General features: G+C 45.3%; 1 protein-coding gene across 2 annotated transcripts; it reads left to right on the top strand.

Annotated features, from left to right (window-relative positions):
• Positions 1-6643: 6643 nt before the first annotated feature.
• On the top strand, positions 6644-11036 carry LOC125520298 (large ribosomal subunit protein eL28z). 2 transcript variants are annotated; one of them, XR_007288607.2, is made up of 7 exons: positions 6644-7213; positions 7343-7399; positions 8150-8275; positions 8360-8464; positions 9024-9084; positions 9588-9745; positions 9835-10058. XR_007288607.2 is itself a non-coding variant. In XM_048685187.1 (7 exons), the coding sequence occupies exons 2-6, from the start codon at positions 8263-8265 to the stop codon at positions 10026-10028; spliced, it is 531 nt and encodes a 176-aa protein (XP_048541144.1). In that variant the 5' UTR covers positions 7338-7399; positions 8150-8262; the 3' UTR covers positions 10029-10061; positions 10736-11036. The 2 variants fall into 2 exon arrangements, 1 of the variants encoding a protein (XP_048541144.1); XM_048685187.1 differs by lacking the exon at positions 6644-7213 and adding an exon at positions 10736-11036 and having other exon boundaries at positions 7338-7399; positions 9835-10061.
• The last annotated feature ends 2103 nt before the right edge of the window (positions 11037-13139 follow it).

Raw genomic sequence — 13139 nt, 5'->3', positions numbered from 1 at the left:
ACATACTGGTTGATCAGTCTCTCTGCAGCGATGAACTGTGGCTGAGTAAGGAGATGCACGTGTCGTTGTAGAGGCGCGGACGTAGCATGTCACAGAGTCCCGTCTAGATATATCGTGTACATGTACATACATCCATGCTGCAAGAAAGTAAATCCAGCTACATACGTACATATGGGAGGGGTCTCGAACGCGTACTCGCGCATACGTACGGCCAGGGCTCGTGTACATGGAGAGGCAACGGACGACAGCGATGTCGTCCTGTTCATCGGCAGCTAACCGGCTGGGTCGGAACAGAGAAAACAACGTCGTGTTCACCGGGAGCCAAGTGACTGGGTCAGAACACGTCCTGTTCATCGGGAGCGAAGCCACTGGGTCGGAACACGTCCTGTTCATTGGGAGCCAACCGGCTTGGATGGAACAGCTGGAACGGGGTCTGGCGTACCATAAAATAGAGGAAATGGCCTTCTGTTCGACCGCGTACAGTCAAAACGGGGTCCAAATTCATCGAGAAGTGTCTGGCATACTGTAGAGCAGAAGAAATGGTCTTCTATTCGAGTGCCTATGGTCGAAACGGGGTCCTGTTGATCGGGAGGGGTGTGGCGTACTGCAAAACAGAGGAAACAGACTTGTGTTGGAGCGCCTACGGTCAAAACGGGGTCATGTTCATCATGAGCGGTGTGGCACCGCAAAATGGGACTCCACGGGCTACTGTTCATCCACCATCTACTGCCTCGCTCCAGCCTCCACGGGCTATTGTTCATCCATCGCGACCTTCCTCCTACCTCCACCAGCTATTGTTCATCCATGGGGTCCTGTTGATCGAGCCTCCATCGGCTACTGTTCAACTAGCCCTCCACGGGGTCCTGTGCATCCACCCCAACCGGCTCGGGTGTGGCAGCCTCCTCGACCGGGGTCATGTTCATCCAGCGGCAACGGCCTACTACTATCATGGGGTCCTGTTCATCCACCCCCACCGGGAAATGTTCATCCAACCCCCAACAACGGACATTGTTCATCAACAGGCAGAAGGTTCGATAGGCTTTAGTTAGCAGTAGTAGCTAAGGAATCACCCGGATTCAGTTAACAACCCAGGGATTGATTACTCCAGTTTAGTAATATTGTTAGTGCAATCGCTCGGGTTCAGTAAGCGAACGCCTCGCCCAGGTTCAGTTAGAGCCCAATGCCTCGCACACATGCGCCTACATGTACGAGAGAAACGCGCAAACCTCTTTGCATCGCTCAACCCCGACCACCCACCGTAACCGGGAACTCCCCGATATTTTCCCCGCCCTCGCTTCTACCACAATTTTTTTGTCACACCTTGATTTTCATGCCACAACACTTAAGCTAATAAATCATGATAAAGTGTGGTTTGACAAAAACTTTTGCATTATTTGGCTTTTATTTTTGAGTTGGTTTTCTCTGTGTGGTTTTTCAAGTGCTCTTTAAAGTCAACACAACTCCACCTTCTATACCTCATCTCCTTGACCCAAGCTTCTGCCCAATGATCATGCCATGTGTATAGAGCAATATAGTATTTTCTTACAAAAATAATTTGGCCAAAAAGTATTTTCTAAAATTAGTTTTCCAAAACCCCCTGAATTGAGGTTTGCACTGCAGGTACTTGATTTGGGGTGTGAAAAATCTTTCAAAAGGTATATTTGAATCCTATTAGATATAGGACTCCCATAAACCAAAAAAATATAATTTTAAATGTTATTTTCCTATTTTATTTAAAAGCTTTTTCTTAAGGCCAGAAATGGTCTTTAATAGGGAAAAATTATTTTGTTGTTTCAAAAATATTTGACAAAAATCAGGGAAACTCACTGGACATACATTTTCCATATATAAGAGTTTCAACACATGGTCATGTTCAAAATATTGGACAAAACCTCCCAAAACCATTTATGCCAATTTCAAGGATTTGAAATTTTTCTACAGGAAATATTTTCATAAAAATCTAGGAAAAATCCAGCAAGTCACAAATGCATATTGTGATAACCTTGCAAAGCCTCATATCAATTAAGGTCATTTTGGCTCACCAAAATGCCACAAAACCCTCTCTGACCAGAATCAAATTTGAACAACTTTGTACTACGAACTTTCTCTCCTTGATCCCAACTTTTGTGAGAATATTCACATGACCAAATGAGGCTACTACACCAAGTGGTGCATCAAGGGGAAGTGATTTTCTCAACTAGATCTACACAAGTTCATTTCTGCTAATTTCTAGGGTTTGCCAAGGTTACATTAGCAAACTCTTCCAAATGAGCTCATCTTCCTTCTACCCTGTCATTTTGTCATGACAAACACCCCTTCCACGTTTCACAAGAAGGAAATCAGTGCAAGTACCCCAAAACCATATCAAACACCTTCTGCATTTTAACTAAAAACCTTATTTGGGCCTCTTCCACTAATCCAAATGAGTTCTCCCGTTTACCACACCTCCTCCTAACCTTCCTCTACCTCTGGCATTTAGCACAAGTCAATGCCCATTGATCAAGGGGATGAAACCACCAATTTTCTATTCTGGACAGCCCCATTTCCACTCTTCTCCTTCCTCTCTCTTCACCCACTGGCCACCCAAAGCATCCAAGGCCATAGCCCACTTCTTTCCTTCCCCCTAGAGCTACCAGACTCCTTTGGCCGCGCCCACATTGCATAGAAAATGGCCATGCCGGCCATTTGGGCGCTCCGGAGTGCACTACAATGCGCTCCCGCACTGTAGCCGCCCCCTGCCAAGCACCTCCGGCCACCTCGGGCCTCCCCAGCGCGCCCGACGATGCTCCTCGGCGTCCGCAACACGCTACGCCCTGGTCCCTCTCCTCCTTCTCCCTCCTGCTGCCCCTGCTCACACGTGCGCCGGCCGCTCGAGAGCTCCAATGAGCGGCCTCACATGCGCGGCATCTCTGGCCTTACCCCGCTCTTTCCCTTAGCTCCCCTCGGCGTAGTCCACGCCCAGCAACACCCCAGACACGGTGCCAGCTCCTCTCGAGCCCTGTGGCGATGAGCGGGAGCCCGCCGGCGCATGGGTCCACGGCACCCCGCCATTAGCCTATTTAAGTGCCTCCCCGTGCCCTACTCTCCTCACCACTAGCTCTCTCACTCCCCTAATCACCGCCTACACCACCCGCTCCTCTCCAGAAGCTCTCGAGCTCGAGATCGAGCTCGAGCTCCGCCACGGCGGCTCGCCGTCGTCCGCACGGTAGAAGCTCTCCCCGCTGCTCCTAAGCCCCGATCTGGAACCCCCGCACCCCACTGACCGTTTCCCCCCTCTTTTCCGCTCGTTTTGCAGTCATAAATGGCCGGAGCCATCGACACCCGACGCTCCTCCGCCGCGAACCTCGTCACCGGCGAACCACCGGTCCCCTCCAGCCAACTAGGGCACCACCCGAACGGCGACACGACGAGAAGTCCAATGGTGCCATCAGCTCACCCCGCCGTGCCCGAAAACGTCGCCGGTGAGCTCGCCGGCCCTCTGTCGCAGGGTTAGGGATGACAGGCGGGCCTCGCCTGTCAGCCTCTCCTCTCCCTCGCCTCCCTCTCTCGCACTGGCGCCTGGGCCCCGCCCGTCAAGTTCAAACCTGGCGCGCACGTGCCGCTCGGCTCGCCTGGGCCGAATCACCTCTGGGCCTGTGCACTACGGCTGTTCTGGCCCAGTTGCACAGTCACTACAAGAAATATGTCAACTAGTGACCTTCTGGCAGTGACCCTTGAAGAATTGGTCATAGATCTATGACCATTTGAGACCAATTGGTCAAAAGATGTTCGGGGGGCTCCAAACCCTAAACCATTGCGACCATTTTGGTCAGAAAAGTCGTAATTTCCTTACATGAAATGGTCATAAAGCAAACAGTGCTAGTCCGCTGCCTTATTTCTTGTTGTTAACGACCAATATAGATGGTCATAGCCTTGTAAATTATGGTGGGTTGCGATGACTAGGCGCCATCTCATCAGTTTTGCCTATGTGTCATGTCCATGTGTCAATTTTTGCCCTAGGGTGTGAAGCAACCTATATTTCTGTTATTCCAAAAATTCCCAAAAAATTCACATAAATTGTTTGGATCATATCTTCATCAAATATGTCAAAAACCTTCCTTGCCTAGTTCAAAAATAATTCAACAATATTCATTATCCTATTCTGTTCAGAGCAGCACTTTGTGAAGGAAGTACCACTTTGGCATGTCCAAATAGTAACCATTTTCTACAGTGCTTTCCTATGCTCAAATAACCATCCTCCACCAAATGCCAGCTCAATCCATTCATTGTTTTGAGCCCAGCTTCAACATTCGTATTTATGTCCAGTGTTGTACTTTGCAAAGCAAGTACCACCTAGGCTCCTCCTTTTGATCTGAAAATTTGTGAACACGGTCTTCTAAGTAACTGATCATCCTCAGCCAAAACTCACGCCCATTAGCCATCTACATTTCCCGTACCGCTAATCAAACACTTGGCTGCTAATTCATGTTTGAGTATCGATCGGTCTCCTCGTGAGAATCTTATGTTGTAATTTTCTTCCTAGCACCTACCTGGGGAGTGCCCAACCCACTAGACATTCCTAGGCCGCCCAGAACACATGGCAACGCCACGGTCACGCGGTGACCACGCGGCGGGCATGCGAGTTTACGCGCTCTAGAGTTGGGGCCCTCGGCCACCGCCCAAACCTCGACGTATCGCCACGAAACCATGTATTTATGATTAAATAGGTACTTATGTACCTAGAAATGATTTTTGGAAAAAATAAATAGCAAACTATGATGCAGCTGCAGCTCAAATTTGACCCGCTTCCAGCTGAATCGACGGAAATTTGTCTTTTTCACGAGAGGTGGATCAAAACTTTCTACACCCAACCATTTTGTCAATTGTGCATTAAATATGACCTAATATTTTAGAAGATTGATTTGGTCCAATTTTGCAACAATTATTTGGGAGGTCCTTCACAAAAAAACCCTCCTTTTGGGCACTTGAAAAATAGAAAATGGTTTTTTTGTCCAAAGAAAATGAAAACTTCCTTAGGCAACATTGTTTGCCATTCCAATATGGACCCTTGTGCACAATATGAGATCATTTGAACAAACTATGCCATGAATGTGGCCATAAGATTGATCATTTGGCTTGAAAGGCATTGATCTCCACAGGTGATAGCTCATTTTTTAGAACACTTTTTTAAAATAATTGCCGTATTACAAGTTTTTTATTTTTCCTGGGAACTTGGCCACATATAATGACACAATGCAAAGGTTTCCCAATTTTTGATTTTTTTGAATTTTTTATGCCCATTTCAAAATGCGGTCAAAACGGCGGGAATGCCCATTCCTAGCTAGTGGTTGAATCTTGAAATTTTTTGGTGTTTCTCTGATTAAATAGGTACTTATGTACCTAGAAATGATTTTTGGATAAAATAAATAGCAAACTATGAGGCAGCTGCTGTTCAAATTTCACCCGTTTCCAACTAAATTGGCGGAAATTTGTCTTTTTCACGAGAGGTGGATCAAAACTTTTTACACACAACCATTTTGTCAATTGTGCATTAAATATGACCTAGTATTTTAGAAAATTGATTTGGTCCAATTTTGCAACAATTATTTGGGAGGTCTTTCACAAAAAACCTTCTTTTGGGCACTCGAAAAATGGAAAATGGTTTTTTCATCCAAAGAAAATGAAAACTTCCTTAGGCAACATTGTTTGCCATTCCAATATGCACCATTGTGCATAATATGAGATCATTTGAACAAACTATGCCATGAATGTGGCCATAAGATTGATCATTTGGCTTGAAAGCCATTGATCTCCACACGTGATAGCTCGTTTCTGAGAACACTTTTTTAAAATAATTGCCGTATTACAAGTTTGTTATTTTTCCTGAGAACTTGGCCACATATAATGACACAATGCAAAGGTTTCCCATTTTTTTGATTTTTTTTGAATTTTTTATGCCCGTTTCAAAATGCGGTCAAAACGGCGGGAATGACCGTTCCTAGCTAGTGGTTGAATCTTGGAATTTTTTCGGTGTTTCTATGATTAAATAGATACTTATGTACCTAGAAATGATTTTTGGAAAAAATAAATAGCAAACTATAAGGCAGCTGCAGTTCAAATTTGACCCGTTTCCAGCTGGATTGGCGGAAATTTGTCTTTTTCACCAGAGGTTTATCGAAACTTTTGACAGCCAACCATTTGATCAATTGTGTATTAAACATGGCCTAATATTTTAGAAAATTGATTTGGTCCAATTTTACAACAAATATATGGTAGGTCCTTCACGAAAAAACTCATTTTGGGCACTCAAAAAAATGGAATATTTTTTTTTTTCAAAAACTCATTTCTCACGACACCTTTTAAAAGTTATTTATCTTATTTTTTGTTTGTTATTTTTCCTGAAAACTTGTTCACATTTGGTGACATAATGAGAAGGTTTTGCATTTTCTTTTTGAATTTTTCAGGTCATAAAATAGTTGACTTGATTTTAGCATGTTAATTTTAGGCAACTATGACCTATTTAGATGATCAATAACATCATACTGCATCCTGATTGGTCAGTGGACATCTCACACGGATCATGCATCCTACACCGTCGCGGATCCAACAGCCATCCTCAACCCTTCCACACCAACCCTGAAACCCTAACAGGTCATTTTTCATCCACCCCCCTGCCTCCTTTCTTTCCCACATCCATCCATCGATCCCCTTCCATCCCCTCGCTCAGCTTCAGTCTTCTGTCATCGTCCTCCCCATCTCACATCTGCATCGCGCCGCCCCTCCTCCCAATCCCGTCCGGCGCCGCCGCACCCCACACCCGCTGCTGCCCCCACTCCTCTAGTGCCATCTCCCTCCTCATCGAGGGCCGATACCTCATCGTCCAGCCACTCTAGCGCCGCCTCCCTCCCCATCGACCAGCGCCTCATTGGCCGTCCAGTGCAGCCACCATGCCTCCAACGCCAGTCTCCCACCCCACCGAGCGCCGAGCCCTCGCCATCCAGCACCGCCCACCTCCCCATCAGGCACCTCCCCATCAAGCACCGCCGAGATTCCGGGAGAGACCCCCGCCGCGATGCCGAGAAGGTGGCAGGTCTGGGGCCGGCCTGACGGTAGCCAAGTCTGGGTCCCCGCCCCCGACCCCGACGCGCCGCCCCCGCCGCCGCCCCGCCTCTTCCTCCACCGGGGCGCGCCGCGGGGACAGCCGCCGCTTCATTCGAGGAAGCGCTGGTCAAAGGTACCCCCCCCCCCCCCCCCCCCCCCTCGTGCTCTCATCTCAGCGTGGATTCCTTCCTAAAAATGGTGGTGGATACTGACTTGACTGGCCCCTCTCCCGCGTCGTCGTTTCTCCGATCCGAAACCCTAGGCCGGGGTGCTGCCGACGGATGCCGTGTCGAGTCCATGGCCAACCTCCTCGTCCAAGGTACGGCCTCCTCCCTTCACCTCTTCTATTTGGTCCTTGTCTGTGTCAGCACGCGTTTGCCCCTACCTGCATCCTCAACTATTGAAATGGCTGCGCGCGTGCTCAAGCATCTCTAACCGATCCCTATATGGCCTCTTATCTTTAACTCCTCAAATTTGCTCCTCTACAAATTAGTGGTTCCTAGCTGAATCCTTAAACTTAACTCCTTAAAAAATTAAACACAAATTCATGCTAATTTGATTCAAACTAGTCCATCAAACATGATTTGAACTCGATTCAGACTAGTAGCATAAACTATATTACTACATAAATTTAAATGAGATCTAAACTAAAATTGCATAAAAACTAGAACATGTTGTAGTATCCCTTGCTGTCAAAAACTCGGTGGTGGTGAAATGATGGTGATAGGATTTGTTTTCGGCTTGATGGGCATAGTCTGCACTCTAGAATGCTACACCGTTGAAGTGTAAATGAATTGTGCAAAAAAATTTGTTGTCTTCTATTTTACTGGTGTCTATTCTTATCATGTATAATTTCCATTTAGTACAGAAGGATGCAGGCTTGGAATTCTATCGTTTGATTAAATGAATAAAAACCTGAAGGAGATCTAGATTCTCAGTAGAATCACATAGTTGTAATTACCCGAGGTGTGCTTGAATAAAATGGCGCTCATTTGCATCATTGTATTTCTGAAGAGTTTTAAGAAGAATTCTGGTACGAACGCACTGACCTATACTTTTACATGTGCAGCCGAGGAACCTCCTGTGGGCTACTTCCAAGCATGATGTGTACGTGATGCAGAACTATTCTGTGAGGCACTGGTGGTCCTTACTCCAGAGAGGAAAAGAATTGCTCAACGTGGCATGCCCAAATCAGGTGATCTACCACAGAGCGATGTGATAGTCCAATTCATCGGAATGCCGGTCAATCTCTAATCCACTATGCGACCACACTGTGCAGGATATGCAGGGAGGTCGGCCCTTGTGCAGGGTGAAGATCAGCACCATGACGGTGAAAGACAACCTCCTGGCGGCTGGTGGTTTCCATGGGGAGCAGATCTGCAATGTAAGGAAGCTGGAGTAGGCACGCAGTGCACACACAAAGCATTTTTTCTGCTTGAGAACATGTAGAAATGTAGAGTTGTAGCTTGACACTTAGGTATTTATTATTTTGTTAGTACCTTGGCAGTGAATTCTAGCAGCGAAGCCTCTTCATTTCGAGCAGCGATAGCCTGATTGGTAAACTAGTGCTTTGTGTGTGCTAGTACCTCACAATGTCATCCTTGTATATGCACAGATGAAATTAACCTCAAAATAAGTGTGAAAATTGTAGTGCTGACCCAACATGTACCTAACATTTCTGATGTGTATTTCCTTTGATTCCCTAGGCTTAACCTGTAATAAGCTATAATAACTTTTAATCGGTCTGTGGGAAATTGGGCATATTGGGTTGGTAAATATAGAACTGTAGAGATGTAGAACTAAAGCGTGGTACTTAGCTATTTAAGTTGATTGTACTTGGTAGTACCTACACAGTGAAGTCTAGTTGATTCAGGAAAACTTGACTTGAGATTTTCTTTCTTATGATTTACTGATGAAACCTTAATTGTTGAATCTTGATGTAGGCATCCCACCGCCGATCCATATCCAGATCAGCTGCGTCGCCGGTGCCGGTTCTACACACAGGTCAACATGCCCTGTTTATATGAATTGTTTTGTATCTAGCGACTAGTTGTCACACTGATTAAAATCTCCGCGCAACGAGCAAGTAATCAGTGGCCGTGAAGCAAGGTTTATAATATTTGTATTCTACCATGCAAAGATGTAATACTTGACTGCTCGCTAGCAAGATTTCAATCATAATCTGTGCATACTTGTTTATGATATTTGTGTGCCCATGTAAAACGTATGCGGTTCGGCCTAGGCTAGATCCCAACCCGCGTTAGAGCTGCATACTATGATTTCCTCTTGCCAGTGAGATCTGTTCGTACTTGTCAGTAGTCGATGGGACGCTCAAGCTTCACTGCTGCTTCTGCTGTATATTTTTTGTAACCCATGTTTCTACTTGCAATCAGCATACAATTTTGTGTCAAATGGTTAAATGTTTCCACATTCTGTAGGATTAGTGCATCCTGTTGCTTGTTGCTAGCTGTAGGATCTGACTTTTGGTTGTTGTTTTGGAGATGTAGGCCAGGGGAAATGACTACCATTCCAGGGTCTCCGGTCTGGGAGCTCGTGAAGAAGAACAACTACTTCTTGATCAAGCAGTTCGGCAACAGCAACACCAAGGTGCAGTTCAGCAAGGAGCCCAACAACCTCTACAATGTCCACTCCTACAAGTTCTCGGGTCCGTAGCTGTTTGCACTGTTTTTAACCCTTTTGATTGCAAGTGTCTCTGCAAGGAGCTAACTTGCTGTGGGGCTGATGTGGTTTCAGGCTTGGCGAACAGCAAGACCGTGGCGGTCCAGCCATCAGCGGGAGAGGACAAGGCTGTTGTCCTATCCACGACCAAGACCAAGAAGCAGAACACCCCTGCCAAGCTCCAGCACAAGACTCTGATGCGCAAGGAGTTCCGCAAGATGACCAAGTCTGTCAAGAACCAAGTATTAACTCCAGAGTTTTGTACTTGAATTGCCCTTATGCTTGGCTTCTAAGCTACAACTGTAAGTCATGGCTTGTCTCTACTTCCTCCTTGAGTTCAGAGTTGTGGCATGGCATGCTTGATTTTTTGGTGGACTTGTGTCCTTGATGATGCACCGTTGTTGCACTACCAACCATCAGATGCAGTAGCTGCTCCTGCTTGCTACTCCGCTGCCGCCGCTCGTTGTTTTGCTACTACTCCTGCTAGTTAGTCACTGCTGCTGCTCCTAAGCACTGCTCGTAGATGCTGCTACTTGCCGCTGTTGATTCCTCCTACAGCCTGGCATCTGCCATTGTAACTTCATGCTGATGTAACATGTGAATCTGTTGGTCCTGCTTATTGTCTTTAAAGAAGTCAATGTACCTACCTTATTTTGTGCTCTGTTATTATCTTTGATCAGTATCAGTTGTGTCTCTTAGAGAGACACTCCTACCTTTTCTGACTTGAGTTGTTAACTATTGTTCCATACTTCTGTTAGCTACAACAAAATCTTTGAATTTGGTACTGCATGAGTTTTATGTGTTCTGCTGGTATATTTGATGGATGGATGGATGGGTTTATGTGTTCTGCTGGTATATATGCACGCTAGTATATATGCACACGGATTGGCCTTCATTATTTTGTATCTACTGTTAGATATATGCTGTTAGATTTGCTTTCATTTTGTACCTAACCATTTTGTTCTATAACGTGCAGATGCTGGCGTTTCATGTTTCGTCGCGAGCATCAAGACGAAGAAGTCGGAAGAAGCATAGTTCAAGCTCATCGGAGCTAGTTCAAGGAGTAATGAAGCCCTTGATGCTGATCCCTATTGGAACAAATTGAAGCATGAACTGTGACATATAGGGCTTGTTATACTGTAGAGCTTGATGCTCATCGGCTCATGTGACATATTGTGCACCTATTGAGCTTGTTATACTATGATAACATTTGTATGTGTTGATGTAACAGATTGTTGCTTCTTGTTATTTGAAGTATTACACCTGTTTTCTGTCTATTTTGATTTAAATATTGGTTGTTTAATTATTGGCATATTGAAATCTAAGGAACATGACCATGACAACAAGGACCCACTAACCAGAAACGGACATTTGGGACCCGCTTGTCAGAATCTGACAATTGGAACCCATTTGAAAAAGGAAAAAGAAGGGACACAACCCAAAAATAAAAAGACCGAATTATAGGGCCTGGCCCGTGTAGCTTACCCAAATTGAAAGAAAAAAACAACAAATGGGCTGAATTAATAGGCTCGGCCCATATAAACACCCAATTGGACATGGCCGATTCTAATTTTTGACCTTTTCAATTGGTCGTAATTTTGCCACGTCAGATTGACACGTCGGATCCGACGTGGCCTGGGCAGACAACCAGTGACCAAAACAAAAGGTCATGGGTTCAACGACCTTCTGAGAGAAGGGTGTTAATTTCAGTTTACGACCGCCAACTTTTGACCTTCTGTTTTTGGTCACAAAAAGGTCGCAAATGAAAAACTATGACCTTTCAACGGCCAATAGTGAGGGTCACAAGTTGACATATTTCTTGTAGTGAGCGGCCATTTTCCTTTTCCTCTTCTGTCACTTTTGCAAAAAACCCACAAGATTAAATATTCATCCAACTCCCATATTTTTCTAAAAATCCCACCTATTTAATGGTATAATTTTTACTCATGCCCAAACAACTTTTATGTACTATTCATATTCAAATTCAAATTTGAATATGTTTAAACCCCTCTGAAAATCCATTTCTCCTATTCTGCCACTCCAAAACCAAAACTAGGAATTTTTCCCTTCTTAGTTTTCACCCTAGTATTTAACAAAAATGAGTTGACATTTTTCTGAGCACTTTGGTTTTCCTGTTTTATTATTGCCTTATTTTTCTCGTTATTATTTTGCGATGATAGATTGCGTTGCTGACAAAGGAGTTGGACCAGAAGACTTTGAAGACCCAGAAGACTTTGCTGAACCAGGCAAGCAGCCCTTTGACCATATCCAAGAAACCCTTTTTATGCATGTCATATGGCACTTTTATTGTTTGCATCGAAGTCATGATAATGTGGTGACCACTTGAGGTGGTTTGCCTCCGCGGCTTTTCCTCATTGACACTTGCATGATGCATGACCCTACCTTTCTATGAGGGTTATGCGAGTGGGTGTAGTTAGGATGCTAAGTAGCTGCTACGCAAATGGGTTGGGTATATGCATGGTGATGGAAGCAAGATTGTTTTCAAAAACTTTTCGAAAACCCGTTGGGTGCCACTTATGCCCGAGGGAGATAATGAGTTGGGTAACCACTTGATAACGAAGTGGTGTACCGAGGCAAGTGTGTGTGTTGTTTTCAAAACGGATTGGTTTAAGTTGCGACCGTTATTCCAACCATACATGCGCAACCACTCTACCCTTATATGGAAAAGGGCATTATTGATTACTTAGGCCGATACTAGCTTGGAGCCCGCATTACTAGTGACGAGAGAGTTGTTGTTGCGCTCTCTCGGGACAGGGTCGTGCCAGGTAGGGCGGCCATGACTGTTTTTACAGGGCACCGGACACACCGTTGGTACCCCGTGCTTGTGGTATGAGATGAATATGGGAGCGTGGCTCCAAATTCTTAAGATGAGAAATGTTGGGCACGGGGGTTGCTAACAATCGAGTGGACTCTATGTTAGTGTTGTCTAGGGAAAGGTTGCTTACCCCGGGTACTTGAGGTACCGCGGGTCGTGGATGACACGGAAGTTCCCCAGATCTTGTGGGTAAAGTGTGCAACCTCTGCAGAGTGTAAAACTATTCGAATAGCCGTGTCCACGGTCAAGGACAGTTGGGTAACCGCTCTTGGGCTACGTCCACTTGTTTACAAACCAGTGTGTGTGGGAAGAACTACTTGGGTCAAGTGAAAGGACTTGACATGGATGAGTTGGGTTGGAACCCACTCCCTTTATGTTGATATCTGTAACCAGTTCCTAAGGTTACTTGAATTCATATGATGCATGTTTTCCCAGTTGTTGAACATGTCATAACACAACAAAATTAGCTTTCCGATTTTTTTACCTATGTCATGCATTGCTGTATCTTGAGCCAAAACATGGGTTGCTTGCGAGTACATTCAAA

Source organism: Triticum urartu, chromosome 7A (genome assembly GCF_056163025.1).
Source record: "Triticum urartu cultivar PI428250 chromosome 7A, HENAU_Tu73, whole genome shotgun sequence".
NCBI lineage: Eukaryota > Viridiplantae > Streptophyta > Magnoliopsida > Poales > Poaceae > Triticum > Triticum urartu.
The sequence above is the reverse complement of the archived record's forward strand: the minus strand, read 5'-3'. Positions and strand labels throughout refer to the sequence as shown.